General features: G+C 43.1%; 1 protein-coding gene across 1 annotated transcript in view; it reads right to left on the bottom strand.

Moving 5' to 3' along the window:
• LOC308335637 (nuclear factor 1 B-type-like) overlaps positions 1-19,961 on the bottom strand; it is a 105,464-nt gene that overhangs the window by 10,781 nt on the left and 74,722 nt on the right. Inside the window, 4 exon segments of the mRNA XM_080792741.1 lie at positions 1,676-1,764; positions 10,010-10,092; positions 11,711-11,843; positions 18,847-19,031. Of these exon segments, the coding sequence (XP_080648867.1) occupies positions 1,676-1,764; positions 10,010-10,092; positions 11,711-11,843; positions 18,847-19,031 (490 nt within the window).

Below are 19,961 nucleotides of genomic sequence, written 5' to 3'. Positions count from 1 at the left end.
AATGTGAGAATAACAGACAAATAGGGACAGAAAAAAAGGGAAAGAGAATGCTAGAGAAAGAAAGAAGGAACAAGATAATAATGTGTGTGATATCCCATAGGATGAAGAGCCTTCGCTTCAAGGTAGCCATTTTCTTCCCCCGTTAACCCTAATGAAAGCCACGACTTCAAAGGGCCTGCGACAGCCAATCACAGTCCAATAGGTAACAAGCCAGAGAAATAGCATTTCTATGTACTAATGTAACAGTGGTTCCCAAACCTTTTCATGTCAAGGACCCCTAAATCGACATGTATTAGCCCGCGGACCCCCATTTGAAAAGGTATATATGCCAGGGAGTCGGGACCCCCATAACAGAAGACTTTTAGTACGGCTCTAGCAGTGCTTCTCAACCATTTTCATTATCAAGCACCTGCATTATAGGCCCCCGTTTAATGGCACTTCTATCTCGGGGACCCCCCATTTATATCGTATAAGATCAAACATTGAGAGTTACAGTCCCATAAGGAGTCGATTTGGTTCCAAACTATAATTTAGCTGGGGACCCCCTGGAACTCCCTTAAGGACCCCTGGGGGTCACCACTTTGGGACCCACTGTACTAAAACAAAAGTCAGCATCGTCTTTACTGATAGGGAACATTGTTCTACACAGTGAAGAGAAAGACATGTATCAGAAATGTTTACATACTTGTAGTTGTACGTGTGTGTGTGTGTGTGTGTGTGTGTGTGTGTGTGTGTGTGTGTGTGTGTGTGTGTGTGCGTGCATGCGTGTGTGCGTGGGTGTGTGTATGCGTGCATGCGTGTCCGAGAGCTTGCATCTGTGGCCACAGGCATTTGCAAATCTACACGAGCGTGCCTTTACCTCGATGCACACACATACACATGTATGCGTGTCTGTACTTGCACGTGTGTAAACATTGTACGTGTGCGTGTGTGTGTGTGTGTGTGTGTGTGTGTGTGTGTGTGTGTGTGTGTGAGTGTGTGTGTGTGTGTTGCATTGCATGCGCTAAAGACATAGATAGAGGCAGAGTGACTGAGATGAGAGAGGGAGAAAGGGAGGGAGGAGAAGGGTGGGAAACGGTGTTGATTTTGACAGCATATTTTGATTTTAGTTTTAGTCTTTGTCTCTTGAATAGTCTTAATTTAGTCACCTGGAATGTTTTAGTGTTAGTCTAGTTTTAGTCGACTAAACATCATAAGATTTTAGTCGACTACAGTTGATTCAGTCGACTAAAATGTATTTTGGCGGGCCTTTTACACGTGCTGAAAATAGCTCTATATGATAGCTCTCTACAATCTGCTATTTTCAGCATACTGTACAACCAAGTGTAAAATGACTCATACTGGATCTCTAGTCCCTTCCTAGAATTTTTTTGTTTGTTGACGAAATTGTCAACATATATAATTAGTCTTAGCTTTTAGTCATAGTCATAGCTTAGTTTCCATTTCGTTTTCGTCCGTGCAAAAAGTTAGTCGACAAACTTTTTTGTTGTTGTTGTCATAGTTAGTAGTCGACGAAATCAACACTGGTGGGAAGAGAGAGGGAGAGAGAGAGAGAGAGAGGGGGGGGGGGAGAGAAAGAGAGAGAGAGGGGGGGGAGAGAAAGAGAGAGAGAGGGGGGGAGGAGAGGGGGGAGAGGGGGAGGAGGAGAAGAAGAAGGAATGAAAGAAAAGGTTACCTTTGCCAAGTAATCCCCAATGTGTCGTCAGTGCCACTGGGGCCATAATGCCTGCCGTTTTGAGTCACGCTCCAGTCACACTTCCTCAGCTGTCAATTGAAACCTAGCAGTCAGATCACTGATGCCATCACAAGGTTCTAATACTATCAGAACTACAGTATAGTAAACAACATGCATGCAGAAACAAACAAGCACCTCTATAGCACACATATATGGGCTCCATTTTCCTCACCGTCCTTAAAACTTCTTTGCCTTTTTTTACTATTTTGAAAAACATTTTTGAATAGTTCAACTATCCAATCTACATTGACACGTTGTGAGCTTGTAGACTGGCCGTTTAACTATTCAAAGATGTTTTGCAAAATAGTAAAAAAAAAAGGCAAAGAAGTTTAGGCATAAGGGGTTTAGCGGTGAGGAAAATGGAGCCCATAGTCCTAGATATAGACAAGAGAACCTCGCCCCTATATATATGCCCCGCCGCTATACGACTATAGCCATTATTAGAATATCATATTTTTTTTATAGTATGTAAAAAAAATAAAAAATGACTCAATTGGCATTATTCAGCGGATACAATTGTATATAATGTATTCACAGATTAACGAGTTAAATAGTTGAATTGATATTGATACTGTATATATATATATATATATAGTCGACTAAAATAAAATATGTTATACTTTAGCTATTGAAAAATAGCAGATCTACAAGCTCATAGCGCAGCACCGAGTGCAGCGCTACGAGCTTGTAGGTCTGCAATTTTTGGGAAAAAATAAATATATATATATATATACCTGTATAAACAGACAAAAAAACATGCAATCACAATTAGTAGTAAAATCTAACCTGGAAGTCAAAAAAGGGGTTAGTTAGATTAGTTGGAAAATGTGAGTGGTTTCATCTTGGCAATTGTTCATCTGTATGGCTATACTGTTCTTGTTGATCTTGTATTATTATTATTTTTTGTTTGCATATAATAGCCTGCCTGTGGGCCCATTGCAGTCCACTGGGCACATGCATCCAGTCGATATTTATTGTTTGACCGTAAGCGTGCGGTCAGATTTAGCATGGATTATGCATGCCCGAGAGCATGCCAAGTTTTTTCATTAGCTAACTGATTTTATTGATTAGCAGTCAAGACAACAATGAAGTTAGATAACACACACACACGCGCGCACACACACACACACACGATTGCACGCACGCACGCACAAACGCACGCACGAGCACACACACACACACACACACACACACACACACACACACACACACACACGCCTCGCCAACCCTACAGATTACAAATCACTGGAACATAAAGCCACACACACACGCAGAATGCGTCTCCAGCTTTGCATGCATTATGCGGACGCACGTGTCCGCAATCCAGCTGAGAGCTACCTCTGCCAATACCGAGCTAACCTTGCCCTGTGGTCAACGCATTCATTTGGTAAATGCACCGGGAAGGGGGGGAGGGGGGGGGGGGAGAGAAAACCTGCACCGCTTGCAGTCTGTGCTCGGCAGCGGACAGTGTGTAGAGGCTCCTAAGAGGTTTTTAATCAGATATAATGCTCATGCTGAATATTCAAAACCCATTTACCGCGGTCAAGAATCACGTTCCTTCTCCCTACAAAACACCTGGGCATTTTTCTACTGATTGCCATACTTACATTTAATGATTGATCCCCCCCCCCCCCCCCTTAGATTTGCAAATATGTTATCAAGGAAATAAGAGCAAAAGAGGGGCACTGCAGGGGGCACATATTTTAACCAGAAATACACAGTAAAGTACACACTAAATGGAACACTAAATGTTGCATTTATTCATAAAGGTAAATGTGTTTGGTCTATAATAGGATATGAATAACATGCATGTAAGTCTGCAGAGGAAATAGATCTTGAAAATATCATTGCACACTAAAGTGTGAGAGCCCTGCACGCCTGGTGACAAAGCACGTTTCTTTGCGTCTATATTTAACCAACCGTTTCATCGTATGACAGCGTGGCAAGGAGGAAAAATTGCTGATCTACAATCTCACATCGGCGTACAGTACGACTAGGGGTAGGAATTAAGCACACACAAGAGGGGCCCGGGCTACTTTGTTTTGGGAGAATTGTCGCTTATAAATAATGACATGCCCCAAAAATAGGGGATGCCAGGGTTTTCGTGGTTAACCCACAGAGACAGACTCCCCCCCCCCACCTCTAACCCATTCTAAACGGGAACCCCTTTTGGTGTTTTAAGCATTATGTTATACTTTAGCTACTGAAAAATAGCATATCTACAAGCTCATGCGCTTGTAGGTATCTATTCTTTTTAGGTAGCTATTTTTGAAAAATCGTTAAAATGTGCCTCTTCTTTCAGAGTGAGCGTTTTTAACTTCTTGGGGGGAGTCCCTGGAACAACATATTTTCAGACGGGGGTCGGTGGCCTATTACATATAATTTTGGAGGTCCTTGACATGAAATATTGAGAACCAATGACACAGAAACACGAGTTTTTATCAGAAAATTGTCATGATTTAGAAGACTTTTATTTCGATGTCAGGCCTTAAATGGACTAAAACATGCACGCGCGCCACTCCCGCGCACTCCAGCATGCTCCCTTTTTTTTAACAAAAGCTTCGAGGGGGGAAATAAATGTGCCCGGCTGGGCCTTCTTACGCCCTCCCCTCCCCTCCCCTCCCCTTCCCTTCCCATGCCCCGCTCTGTGCCACCGCTCCTTGAGGGGGGCTTCGCCATCTGTCCGCTGGCACTGGCAGATCAGAGCTGGGCAACATGGGCAGAGGAGAGGAGGAGGGGAAGAGGAGAGGAGAGGAGAGGGAGCCCGGGAACGCTATATAGCAAACAGATGCGGGCAGATTGTGGATTAGGATTCTTCCTTAGATAATACCAAATGACATCTGATCACATATCTAGCCCCCCCTGCCCCCCCAACCCCTACCCCCCCCAATCCCCCCCCTCCGTGGAACGGAACGGAACAGGGGAGATGAATGGAGGGTTTTCACACGTTCGCTGCTTGAGAATTGCAGAGCAGGTGCGAGAGTGTTGTTGTTTTACTCTCTCTCTCTCTCTCTCCATTTCCCCTCCCTCTCTCTCAGTGTGTGTGTGTGTGTGTATGTTTTACACGTGGAAATGTATACAGATAGAGTGATAACAACAGAATAATTATTAATATGATTATTAATAATTTCTTTCTTTTTTAAGACCTGTAGTATTGACCTTAAACATAATATTCTACAATAATCTTACTTCTGTGTTTTTTTTCCTCTTCTAAATCATACATTTGGGAGGGGATATCTGGAAGCTCTCCGATGTATTATCAATACACTGAGTGCTCATGAATGAAATTCTCTTGTAGAGGCTATATTCTAACGCTTTCTTTAACTTATATATTTTTTTAAACGCAGCGAGTCATCAACTGTAGCCGTTTGCAGAGAAAAATGGATGCAGCGTAAGGCCAACCTCCCATCCATCAGCCACAGACACATTATAGACAAAGAGTGGACTCTCACTCTCCTGATGCATTCTGGGACATCCCCGATGCTGACCACGCGTGAAACGCGATGCCTCGCTCATCGCTGAAACTCATATGTCTCATGCAGGCAGGCAGGCAGGCAGGCGCGTCCCCGTCTCGCTTCGTCCCGGCTCCAGCCAAACAAAAGGTCTCGGGTGCGAGTGGAAGTGTCAATATGTCCTCATGGATCCCCACATAATAAATATGCCATTGCGGGAGAGCTGACAATGACGGAGTGTTGGGTGACAGTGTGTTTATACTCCTGGGGGACCTGTCTCTGTGTCGGGCCGATCCAAAACGGCCTCGCTCCCTTGGCTCTAAATCATAACCAGGCAAAACAAAACGAGAACTGTGACACTTAAGCAGTGTCCATTTCGTCGGCCAATACTATGGCGAATTTTTTTCGTCGACTATACCTTTTTTCACTGACGATAACTAAATTAAAACTAAGCTACTGTACGATGACTAAAACTAAGACTAAATATGTTGACAATTTCGTCAACAAATAAAAACTAGACTAAAATGTTAGGAAGGGAGTCAAGGGACTAGTGGACAGTCATTTTACACTTTGTTGTATGCAGAAAATAGCATATCTACAAGCTCACGTGTCGCAGCGGCTATTTTCAGGAAGTGTAAAATCAGTCATTACGACGGCATCAAGGCCTGCCAAAATACATTTTAGTTGACTAAATCAACTGCAGATTTAGTCGACTAAAACCTTATGTTATTTAGTCGACTGAAACTAGACTAGACGAACACTAAAACATTCCAGGTGACTAAAATGTGACTAAAACTAAATGCAAACTATTCAAAAGACTGTGACTAAAACTAAAATAAAAAAATTGCTGTCAAAATCAACACTGCAGGTGAGAAGCAACGATGAATAACTGAACAGATGAACAGTACTACTGTACTCCAGGGCCAACTATTTATTGATTTGGGAGAGATGGTGCTTAACAATAACTTGGCCACAAAGAGACTATTGTTGGATTATGGACGGTCACATTCTCCTGTTGAATTCTTTAGCTGCCGGCAGCAGGTGTGAATGTAAACACATCTAACCTATTGTGCCAGTCCGTAGTCAGGCTTAAATAATTTAGCTTGAAGGTCATTTTTCCATGAGAGGGCTTACACAGGATCACAGTACGCCTCGATAAGATGACTCTTTTAAGATACATCAGTGCTTAGATATCAGCGGCCAATTACATATAATTTCTGGGGGTCCTTGACATGAAATAGTTTGAGAACCACTGATATAGAAACATAAGGGGTTTATCATGATTTAGAAGACATTTTGTAGAATCTGGGTTAAATGGGTGAATATAATGTGTTTGCCTGTGGACTGTAGTCCATCGGTCCACACAGGGACCAAAATCTGGCTAGTCGTGCAACGTTGCTCCGATCACAGCCAAATAAAACAGAGTTTTTGTGTTCCGCTGATAGAAGTAGCAGCACTACTAGAAAATGTGAAGGACTGAATTGTTTTTTTCCGGGCCAAGTGGGAATTTATATTTCTCCTCCTTCCATCCTGGAAGCATATAAGAAGCATCCTAACACTTTTCTCCGCCCACATTTTCCCGCCTGTGCCCTACCTTTAACCAAACTAGGAAGAAAGAGAGACAGAGAGAGAACTAGGGCTGTGAATCTGAAGAAAGAGAGACAGAGAGAGAACTAGGGCTGTGAATCTGAAGAAAGAGAGACAGAGAGAGAACTAGGGCTGTGAATCTGAAGAAAGAGAGACAGAGAGAGAACTAGGGCTGTGAATCTGAAGAAAGAGAGACAGAGAGAGAACTAGGGCTGTGAATCTTTGGCTGTCCCACGATTCGATTCGATTCCGATTCTTGGAGTCACGATTCAATTCAACTCGATTCTCAATCCAAAAATGTTTTTTTTTAAATTCAAAAGCATTTTTTTTCCAGATTCAAAACGATTCTCTATTCAAAATGATTCTCGATTCAATACATAGAATTTCATCACAATCTACTTCAGCCAACTGAAGTGACTAATACTACAGTAACCTGAAAATGACTGAAGACATGATGCTTACTGTGATTAGGGTGAACTTACATTTCATACAAACACCATGTAGTGCAGAAAAAAGAAAAAAAATATATATTTTTAAAATTATGAATCGATTTTGAATCGTTCATAACGAGAATCGCAATTCTAATTTGAATCAAATTTTGTTGACACCCCTAGAGAGAACGCCAGAGAGAGAGAGAGAGAGAAAAAAAAAGGGGAGAGAAAAGTGTGGCGAGGAGAGAAACCCAGCGATCATTATGTAGCCGCGTTGCAGATGCATTCAATTAGTTGTGGTTGGAACAGCCTTGGCCTGCGACCAGGATACTCAACGAGAAGCGGGTGGGGGGGAAGAAGGAACACCCGTTCAAACGGCACAGTCCAAAAACCTTAATCCATTCTGGGCGGGCGGGAACCCCTTTTTGGTGTTTAAAAGCATCGTGTCATGCTTTAGCTATTGAAAAAAATACAAAATAAAAACCTACAAGCTCATAGCGCGGCACCGAGTGCCGTGATACGAGCTTGCAGGACTGCTATTTTTTTGAAAAATCGTGAAAATGCGGCACAAATCTTTGAATAATATTCTTTCAGAGTTTTTAACTCATATATTTGCTCCTGGGGGGGTCCCTGGAACTACATATTTTCAGATGGGGGGGTCGGAGGCCAATTACATATATGTTTGGGGGTCCTTGACATGAAAACGTTTGAGAACCACTGAAGAAAACTGTCCGGATGTAGAAGACAGGTCTAAATGGGTTAAACACAGCACTGCACTCACACAACGAGGACCCGTATACTGTACTGTACACCGTATATACGTGCAGTATACTAGTATATGTGTGTGTGTGTGTGTGTGTGGGGGGGTTCACGCACTCACATGTGCATTCTTCTCTTTCTCAGTCAGACACGCTCAGCTTCCCTGCGCTAACATTACCGCTAGGGTGTCCGACGTCCGTGCGAGCGACGGCAAGCCACAGAAAGCATTATCTTGACGTGCTGTTACAGTAAGTGAGGGAGTGTGCTGGCTGTGAGTGCGCGTGCGAGCGTGTGTGTCTGTGTGTGTGTGTGTGTGTGTGTGTGTGTGTGTGTGTGCGTGTGTGTGTGTGTGTGTGTGTGTGTGTGTGTGTGTGTATCTGCATGTGCTGGAATATACCCATCCATCATGTAGCGGTGACCACACAAAGACAGTGCATTTCCTATCTTGGCAAACTAATTTAATTCGGGTTTTTTTACTGTGAGACTGTGGAGCTGCAAGCATTTAGTGATATTATGAATGTACATAAAAGATTTTTTTTAAATGTATTGTTTTCAGAAATCCGCTCCCAATTATAAATAATACAGAATATGTCAAATGTAATTACTCGTTGCTGGCATGAAGGGAAAAAAACATTTGCCCCTACAACAACACCTCTCTATCACTTTTGAATGAAAACCTGTCAAATTTATACTAATATATTGCACAGCGATATGTTACACGTTGTTACACATGTTACACGCTCTCCCTCGTTCCAGGAATCAGAAGCCAATATTCCGACATCCTCCTCCTGAGCCAGCGATGCTGACCCAGGTCTCTCTCTCTCAGACTGCTGTCATAAGCTGGTCTGCGGGGCTGCTTGCTCAGGACACTGAGATTGTGCTATAGGCCCCGAATCTGAAACGCCTGCCAATAATCAGACCATACGGCTATTCTAGACTAGAGCACAGCGTATAGGGCGTCGTCACGCCAGACTGACCAGACCCCCCCCCCCCGGGAGGGCAGTGTTGATTTCGTCGACTAATACTACGACGAAAAAAGTCCGTCGACTATACCTTTTTGACCACTGACAAAACTAAATGGAAACTAAATGAAAACTAAGCTATGAAGACTAAAATAATGACTCAAATGTTGGGAAGGGACTAGTGGACAAGAGATCCAGTATAAGTCATTGTACACTTGGGTTGCATGCTGAAAATAGCCGAGCTTGCAGATCCGCTATTTTCAGCAAGTGTAAAATCAGTCATTACGACGGCATCAAGGCCTGGCAAAATACATGTTGGTCGACTAAAATCTTATGATATTTAGTCGACAAAAACTAGACTAACACTTAGACATTCCAGGTGACTAAAATGTGACTAAAACGAAATGAACACTATTCAAGCGACCTATGACAAAAACTAAAAAAAATCAATATGCTGTCAAAATCAACACTGCTGTGTTGGCTACAAGGCGCAGCAGAAGTAATCCCATTAAAAACGACCTGCTGGATATTATTTGCACACGCGTGTGTGTTCTCACTGTGCCGAGCCAAATGTTCTCTTCATAGTCAGTAGTAGCCGTGTTTAATTAATAGGAATTATCATAATAGTTTAAAATGTGGCTTTGATCAATACAAGGTTGAAATACTATGTACAGACACAAGGAAGTAAGAAATTAGAATAGTGGTAAACACTGACTAACTCACCCTGAAAACATTGTTAAATTATGTATACCGTATTCATGCAATAAGCCTCACAGGATTTGCAAGAAGGTGTGGGGCATTCTATAATGCCTGATTTCATCCTAAGGATTCATAGCTGGAAGTATTCTGATCTGGGGGATCAACATTTAAAGACGTCCTACTTATCAGCCTCGAGCGTACACTACAGCGATGTCTTCCAAAGGGACAGGGGTGGTTTTTAGGGGGATTTCAAGATCTTATGGAGAAGGAGGGAGGGTGGGGGTTCGGGAGGGGGTGTGACAGGAGAAGATGAAGGGGAAGAGGAGGAGGAGGAGGAGGAGATGAGAGCGGGTGGTGTCGGAGGGGAGCGCGCCGTGATCTCACCTGCTGCTGGTGAAGGAACGCTGGGTCCCTGGGGCTGAGGCCGACGAAACGATTAGCCGTCGGAGTGCCAGGGGCTGAGTAGCCTGCGGGGGAGAAGAGGAACGCATGCCGGATGACAACACAGTCACACAAAGCCAACACATCCAGAACTCCCACAGTCTGTCGTCGTCTGCTTGGCCACCTACTGCGGTGGCACTATTGCATTATACTCCAGACCATTTTTACTGAGGGTGCTGGAAGGGAGCTTGACTTAACCCATTTTCGGCGGGAACACCTTTTGGTGTTTTAAGCATTATGTTACACTTTAGCTATTGAACAATATCAGATCTACAAGCTCGTAGCGCGGCACTCGGTGCGCTGAGCTTGTAGGTATTTTTGAAAAATCGTGAAAATGTGGCACAAATCTTTGAATATATATTCTTTCAGAGCAAACGTTTTTAACTAAAATCTTTGCTATGGAGAGGTCCCTGGAACAATAACAACATATTTTCTGATGGGGGTTGGCGGCCAATTACATATATTTTTGGGGTTCCTTGACATGTTTGAGAATGACATAGAAACATATTTCAGAAAACTGTCAGGATTTAGAAGACAATTGTAGAATCGTCCTCAGGTCTAAAGAGGTGCTATGTCCCTGTTTTATCCCGTAAAAACACATATTTCGGCTGGCAATATGTTAGCAATAATGCAGCCAATAATGCCGCAGGATGAAATGAGAGAGACAGTGAACTTAATGAAATAAGTCATTGAAACTTGAAAGAACTTAACAACTTGAATGCCAGGTCCATTCTTTTGGTTGAGCTTTTCTTGGGGGTTCTAGGGGGGGTGCTATGGGCTTCTATCATGGCTATACCCATCGAAAGAAAATTATTTAGAAGATTTCAGAGTTTGTTTCCCCTCTTTTCTTTTTCACCCCCCCTCTCTTTTGCCTGCTTGCAACTGCCTCCGGTCCCTGTGTGTCTCTGCAGCGCTGCCTCCACCATCTCACATTTCCTACTGTCTATCTCAATAAAGACAATAATAAATACCAAGGGGTGGGTGTGTGTGTTGTATTGAATAGCACAGTTGTTCGGGTGTTCTGTTACAGCAATGTTTCTCCACTGGCGGTCACGGACCATGGACGACTAGCATGATTACAGGTGGTCCAGGGGGATAGGTTATAAAATAATATATTGTACCTTTGTTAAATCTATAAAAAAATATATGTTCAAATAATATTTCATTTCAAGTTCATCATATAACTGCCGTAATAGGCATAGTGTGTGGGGGGGGGGAGCTTGAAAAATGCAATGCGACACACTGAGCTTATTGAGTGGCCATTTTATAGTATTATAGTATTATTTTAAGTATAAATACTGTATTGGTTAGTGTTTTCAAGGCACGTATAGCCTGTTCTCCAGATAAGCTCTGATATACAGTAAGTCCATCGTTCTCTCCACTGTCACATTCCGAGAGGGTCGATGCTGCCCGTTCCAATCAATCAATAAATAAAACATAAATGACTGGGTTATAACTTCTTATATATATATATATATATATACTGTATATATACACATACAACAACAGTACACACATAGTTTGTTGTGAGGAGGCGGTGGGGGTGGGGTGGTTCTTGAGGATTGTTTAAAAGATTGCTAGTGGTCAGAGTGTGATGGTGGATGATGCTGCAGTGGGTGGTGTGGGTGGTGGGGTGCGACTCACCTTCTGATGTGGTGATGGGCTTAGTGTCAGGCATGGAGAGAGAGACAGGTCGTACAGCGCCGTGGTGCGGAGAGGGAGCCAGTACCGGGGTGAAGTGTCCTGGTACCTTGCCTACCTGGCCACTGCTGTTGGGCTGCGCGAGGGGCACAAAGATACAGAAGACTCCATTATCACTCTGACTACTATTCACCATGCTTTGCCCCGAGTTCATTCATTGTAGAACACTTTCGCTGCGATTTAATCCACGTTTTTAATCAATTTTGAGTCATACTGGTCTCAGGTCTCAATGGGTTTAAAATGTGATTCATCCCTCCGGGAGAAAATGTGGTCATTATGGTATAAGAACACAGGCTACATTTGCAGAGAAAAATGTAAGCAAAATTGACACAAAACACAACACGTGAACAAAAAACAACAACAAACCTAAAAACAACACAATGTGCAGAGCAAATGAAGAGAGATATTTCCTTTCTTTGTAAATATAAACGGAATCCGGAGAACTCGCCAGTTTACCAACTCGCCGCGATTTAGTGCATTTTAGTTTGACTTCAACTTCATTTAAATTGCATTGAATTGAGAGAGAGAGAGAGAGAGAGAGAGAGATAGAGAGAGAGGATAGTTGTTTAGAGTTAACATTAGAGAAAGTAGGAATGCTAAAAGTTTAAACATCAAAGTACCGAAACAATGCAATTCATCAGTAAACAATATCCTGAAATGGTAGTCCTATACTATTCACATACTCACCTTTTTATCATCATCTAGCTGACCATTTAATTCCACAAAAATAATTTGATCGCTTAGGAAATGAACGATAACATCAGTGGGGTTTGACATACTACACTGACGAAGACAGCATCTTAGCGTAACGATGAAGACATTGATGATGAATTCTCGCCGTGGTGACTTGGTGAACTGGCGAGTTCTCCGGTATTCATATAAACTCTGCTTCATCAGGTCTGTCTAAAGAGACACAGAAACAGTGTGACTAGAACGGGATATGCCAAGCGGCTCATGAGATGGATTTGGAGCCACACGGTGCTACAGCCATGTTGGGTATACCTATACTATGAGGTGCTGAGTCAGCATAAAAACACCCCAAACAGACGTTCTTCATAGTTATATCTGTTTTAACCCTAGAACACTAAAAACACGGATTTTCACTGATTATATTTTTGTCATTTTCATCATGTTGCTGATGTTATTTTCAGATGGGGGTCGGCAGCCAAATACATATAATTCTGGGGGTCCTTGACATGAAATATTGAGCACCACTGATATAGAAACATGGGTATTTAAGAAAACTGTCATGATTTAGAAGAAATTTATTTAATTTTGATGTCCGGCCTAAATGGGTTAAAATACAGTATACCCATGTGTAGTGATGGTCTAACAAAAAATATGATTAGTGTTCTAGGGTTAAACAAGTGAACCCAGCAAAAAAATGGGGATTTTAGTGACATTCAGTCACAAAACGGTCACACTATAACACTCAGGGGGGTCAAGGAGCTACAATAGGTCCACACTCACTGAGGATGGATTTCCTACATGATTTTAAACAATGATTTTAATGGTACTCCTAAATGGAATTTAGGAGGAGTGAGGCATGAAAGAAAGACAGAGAAAGACAGAGAGAGAGAGAGAGAGAGAGAGAGAGAGAGAGAGAGAGAGACACACACAGAGAGAGAAAGAGAGAGAGAGATGCATAGTGTGACCTCTTAGAATTGTGTATGAATGTGCATGTCGGAGCGAGAGAGCCAGAGATACATACAGAGAGAGAAAGAGAGAGAGAGAGAGAGAGACAGAGAGAGAACATGGGGAGTGAGAAGTATAAAGGATGCTAGTGGGAGCTACTCTTTCAGACTGGAGACTGTCTGGGGCGTTCATTTCAGGGGCCAGCCCGAGTTCAAACCTCAAACGGGGCCTTTATGGAAAAAAGAATCGTGTCCACATGGGGTTCCCTCCGACGTGAATAGAATGTTTAATTAGAGTGTAATATAATCTGCGTTAAAGCAAGCATAAAAAACATTCTGGCGCTCGTCCACGGGATTATAAGTGCTGTGTTATTTGCTGAGCCCCCCCCCCACCATCAACACCCCCCTCCTCCCCACCACCACCACCTTTCTCTCTTCACTCCAAAGCTGCCTCGTCTCACCTCACCCCCCCCCCCCCCCCCACACCCCTCCCAACCTCCTTCGCCAGCACCCCAGCAGAGAGAAGGGGCCAGTTAATTCTGAACAAGAGACCCGGGCCCCAGCAACGGCAAATATTTACAACCTTTATCATTCCCTGCGGTTTTTCTGTGGAGTAACTCTGTGGCCCACACCCGCCACCCCTCTCCCCCCCCCGCCCCAAACCCTCTCCAACCCCCTCTCACGCACCCTCCCTCCATCCCTCCCTCCGTTCTGGAGACTGAGACGTCTATAAGGCCTTTGTTTACGGTGAGAACGGCGAGGATATAAAACTCACATAAATATCTCGCAGCTCTCTCATCTCACAGAGAGACGCCTGCATGAGCTCCCTCTCTCTCTCTCTCATTCTCCCGCTCTCTCTCTCTCTCTCTCTCTCTCCGGTTGTGCACGTACACATAGACACACAAACACATGCGCGCACACACAGACACACAAACAAACACACAACACACACTCACGCGCGCGCTTGGGCTTCAGTGTGTAACTAGTGTGTAACTGAGCATATAAAAGTCGTCCGCGGTTTGATTTAGTGTTGGGGAAGAGGGGCAGGGGAGGGGTTCTTGCTTAGCGTATACTTCTGCGCATGCAGTTATCCCCCGGACTATCCGCGACTGTATTTGTTTAGAAAAAAGTGATGTGGTTTACATTGTGTATACTGAGTTACTGGTTCTTAGCGCTGCTGTAAATATGAGCCTGAGCGATGTGACATAACATTAGGAAGAGCCTCTGTTTGAGACACAGCATACAGTATATCGGGGCCTCTTTGCCCTCCGAGGAACCGCAGCAAGATGAGGAAAAACCCCATGTTTCTATGTCAGTGGTTCTCAAACATTTTCATGTCAATGACCCCCAAAAATATATGTAATTGGCCGCCGACCCCCCATCTGAAAATATGTTGTTCCAGCTAGTTGCCAGGCCATAGAGCCCCATTGTGAACCCGGACATGTTGAGTACACCAAGGTTTTATGTTATAAATGTTTAGTATGGGTCCCCTGCATGGAGAAACTGCCGGATGCTAACTTGCATAATATGTTGAGCAATTTTCATAACAACCTATATACCTATAAAATATTCAAAATGTCATCATGCTTTATAATATAGCATGTGATGTGTCAAACTAGGGGGTTTCATGATGCTGAATCCATTTCAAATATTAGTTTTGCAAAAAAATAGTTGGGCTAAAAACAGCCAATGCCGTCATCACAAATGTGATGATGTCAGCACATTATTGTGCAAGTTTGCCAATTATGAAAATTGCTCAACATATGCAAGTCCGGCAGTTTCTACATGCTGGGGACCCATACTAAACATTTCTAACATAAAACGTTGGTGTACTCAACATGTCCGAGTTCACATTCTGGCTAAATGTATGGTTTGTTGTGTGCCGGCGTCGAGCGCTGAAAATAGCCCACAGCGAGCATGCAGCATCGTGAGCTTGCAGATCTTCTATTTTTGGCACACCACACTGCACACTGCCCATTAAGACCACAGAGCCATTCTACAAATGCCTTCTAAACCGCTAGTCAATGTAGAAGAGTTGTTATGTTCACGGTTTGCCTGTTATCTCTCCTAATGGTACCAACATCAATACAGCATGGAATTTTGGACAAGATCGTATCCAATGACAACAACATATTCTACGTTTTGGGTCTGAGAGGCAAAATGTCATCAAATGGTTGTTCCGTGGCTCAAATGCCAAATAAATAATGGTCCTTGATAGGAAAAGGGTTGAAAACCACTGATATATTGTATTTATTTTGTACCCTCTCCTCTTGTGCCGTAAAATCAATGCTAATTTAACTCAGAGTTACAGACCCATAAGGGTCCATTTGGTTCCTAACTATCACTTAGCTGGGGACCCCCCTGGAACTCCCTCAAGGACCCCCTGGACTTGAGAACCCCTGCTGTAGTATAGACCATGGGGGGGGGGGGGGGGGAGAAGTAGGTTGGTATTTCTTTGCACTGGCCCTCTCTTGTACAGTTTGAAAACGGCAATAAAACAAAAATGGCGGCTCGGCGGTTCAAGTTATCTTTATGGCGTTTGAGGTTAGATAAGAGTGCTGAGACGAGGAACAAGGACCTATTTAAAAGTCTATGGAAGGTCGGACGCTTGAGGGGAATCAGCCTCTAATCTCTTAAAACTACTGACCTGGTTAATCTGCTAACTGACATCGCTAATCTGTGTCATTATAGTTAACCAGATGAACTGAATGCTCCCTTAAAGCCACTGACCTCCCTTTCTGTCTGCAGGTCCTTTCACAGTACGTAACGTATGCATATACTGGCCTTCAGCGGATGACCACAGTGTTTGCAAACAAACACGCAGAGTGGTATGTATGTCTGGGTAGAACGTCGTCTATAGATATGTATCTCCAGCAGTGCTGATTTCGTCGACGAAATCTACAGTTGATTTAGTCGACTACAATGTATTTTGGTGGGCCTTGACATGGTTTGTAATGGCTGATTTTTACACTTTTTACAACTAAATGAAAACTAATGCTATGATGACTAAAACTAGGACTAAATATATTGACAATTTGAGCCTGTAGATCTGCTATTTTCAGCATGCAACCAGGTGTAAAATCAACCATTACGACGCCGTCAAGGCCTGCCAAAATTCAGTTGAGTCGTCAAAATCAACTGTAGATTTAGTTTACTAAAATATCATTATATTTAGTCGACTAAAACTTGACACTGGTCTATATCTCCACAATATAAACTATTACTATAGTGTCTCTACAACATAACTATTGTCTAGTTTGCCAGCCTGTGGACATGGAGAATGTCAGAATAATATCAATGTCAATGACAATATCATTAAGTGTCCTGTTCTTCCAGAAGTACTGCTGCCGGCATTATCTACCCGGAATTGCGGAAATACATTATTTGATTGTGTGTATAGATCTCATGATGATTTGGTCTATTCTATTAAACTATTGCCTTTATTGGTGAGCTAAACTGCACTGACATGTCAACATTATTGTACTGTTTAAGTAGCTGATCTATTCATTATCATTATTTATTATGTCTTGTAAAAAAAAATAGTCATCATTCTATTTCATACTACAGGCCAACTAGTGCCTATAGTGACCAGATTTGACTGAGAGCCTGCCATCGTGCAAATTCCATCTTTTCACCAGAGGACAAAACCTTTGTAGTTAGGTGTAATGTTAGAGACCACAGAAGTGAACCCGTTTTCTCAACTCGCTGTTTTCTGCAAGACATTACTCTATAAGCCATATCTCCAAAATTGGTGGGTCAAACTGAACCAATATGTCAATTTGAAGCTATGATTCCCTGCTTTCATATGACATGAAAAAACAAAAATTCAACAAAATCAAATGGCAGTCCCTCAGTCAAATTTGGTCACATTTAGATTTCATGTGACTATACAGCCGTACAGCTACCGAATGCCTTTACTGGTCTGTTAAGTGGTTCTCCAACTTTTTCATGTCAAGGTCCCCTAAATGTACGTGTATTAGGCCACGGACCGCCTTCTGAAAATATTTCTTACCACGGACCCCCATACAAGATTTGTGGTGTTAAAAAGTTCAAATAATTAATTAATTGTCAAGATTATTATTAGTATTTTTTTATAGCTGATGTATAGGGAGGGGCCTGTGGGTCCCTGAACTCAGACCATCATAACTCTGAAGGAGCGTTCAAGACGTGGATGGTTAGAGCGACACGGTTACATACAAAGTCAATGCAAAGACCAGATTTTGCGCAAACGGACGCGACGCGACCTGACGCGAACCGAGGCGAATATACTGTAGGTCTAAACGCAGATTGAGAGTGTATAAATTAAAACCAAATGGACCTGTACGGTTCCATTCATACACTCGCAGAGTGACAGACCCATAAGGGTCCATTTGGTTCCTAACTATCCATCATTTAGCCCGGGGACCCCCTGGAACTCCTCAGGGGACTCCCTCAAGGAACCCTGGGGGTCCCCGGAACCCACTTTAAGAACGGATGTGTTAAAATACTGACATTGGTGCACTGCAAAGCTACTTACTGAATGAATAATCGTTTTACTGATCTGTAAAACTACTGACTTAGTTAACTTAGTTTACTGATCTACTGAGTGAATTAGCCATCCATTTAGTGACCTGTGAAACGAGTCAACGCCTGACCTGGCACTGCATTTAAATGACCGACCATCTGCCTATCTGTCTGTCTCTTGTCTTTCCTACAAACTATACTGGTCTTTCTCTTTCTTTTTTTTTTAATTCTTTATCCCACTATTTTGTAACCCCTTTTTCACCCCTGTGTCAATTATCTAATGTGATCCTGGGCTCTACACACCCTCCGCCAACCTAGTCCCCATATATGGGGGACCTGGAGAGTCCAAGTTTCTCCTTTACACCTGACAGGGGGAGTTTCCCTGGTTGGACGTAGCGCGTGGGAGGAGGCAGTTTAGAGACCAGGATTACTGCATGTTTTTTGTGAGGGTACTACCTACCCTAGGGGACACGGGGAGAACATGCAAACTCCACACAGAAGGGCCCTTTCACCAACCCCGCCTCGGGTATGGGCACTGATGACGCGGAGGAGGAAACACCGCCAGCACCCACAGCGTCCCGAGCTGGAATGGAACCCAGGACCTTCTAGCTGTGAGGCGACAGCACTACCAACACCGTGACCCCTCTTATAGATTTCTTAACCTGCCGTCTCGGCTGCTCTGCTAAATGTTATTGCACCATATTGGTCAGCTGACCTATCTTATTGAAAAAGAATATATATATTTTTTTTTCCACCTCACTTTTCAAATGATCCCTGCTGGCGGGCGGCTGCGGTCCCAACTCAGTGTCGATAGCCGTGTGTTCACAATGCTAACCACCATTGATTCAATGACCCGGTTGTCCTGCGGAACAGCCAATGTCCATCGATCAGAAGAAGCACTTTAAAACATATATTGGGTCACATCGGTCATAGATCACTGACCTGGCTGGTCTGGGGGCTGGACGGGTCGTACGACGGCACGTAGCTCTTGAGGGTGTCGGCGGGGTTGAGGTGCGGCGGGTAGCGGATGGTGGTGTGGGAGAAGTACGGTGACGGCGCCGGGGGCAAGATGGCCGACGCCGAGAACTGCAGCGGCGAGTGGGGCGGCGGGCTCCTCGTCGATATAACTATACGGGCAGAGAGAGGGAGAAAACACATGGGAGGGGGAGGGAGAGAGAGAGATGAGCGGTCTTGCCGTAAAACCATCAGTGGTGGAAAAAGGACTCACATTCTGTGGAGTAAAAAGTACAATATTTGCCTCTGAGATGTGGTGAAGTAGAAGTAAAAGTATTGGAAATTGGAAATACTCAAGTAACCGACAAATACCTCAAAATTGTACTTAGGTACAGTACTTAGGTAAATGTACATGTACATCTGCCTAAAATGAAACAGATGGATGGTCCCGCCACATGCTGCTCTGTCCTTGGTAATTCTCTGCACTTCTCTCGTTGTTCGTTTAATTTGTGCTGTAGGTTTTCTGCATGTCTCGTTCAACGTGAGCATGCATGTATCGCATGCATGTACGCATGCATGTACGCATGCATGTATCGCATGCATGTATCGCATGCATGTATCGCATGCCTCGCTGCGAACCAAATTTCCCTTTCCCCAGACAATAAAGTTGGGAGAGAGAGAAAAAGAAACAAGAGAGAGAGAGAGAGAGAGCTAATGAACTTGAACTCGGCTATACATAGTATTTATAGAAAAACAAAACAACAAAGTAAGAAAAATGATATGCTGTATATATATTATACTGTATATATCTAAAGATAATAAGTGCATATTGTACTTTCAATAGTTTTGAACCATTAGTTATGCCATTTTAGATTGAAACGCTATAACTCATAAAGGAAACCACGCAAATACAAGATGATTTTTTTTTTATATCTGCTGCTAAGCTGCCAACAAGAAATGTTATTCTCTGTTTTATTAATTTTCATTACTTTTAAGCATGCACCCTATTTACATCTGATACTGTCGTCCACATTTGAGTTTGTTTTCCCATGTTTCTTTCTTGAAATCTATAGACTATATATTTTGCAAGTCATTGAGTGAAA

The sequence above is a fragment of the Protomyctophum bolini genome (genome assembly GCF_963924005.1).
Source record: "Protomyctophum bolini genome assembly, chromosome: 20".
Lineage (NCBI taxonomy): Eukaryota > Metazoa > Chordata > Actinopteri > Myctophiformes > Myctophidae > Protomyctophum > Protomyctophum bolini.
This window is presented reverse-complemented; position numbering and strand designations above follow the sequence as displayed.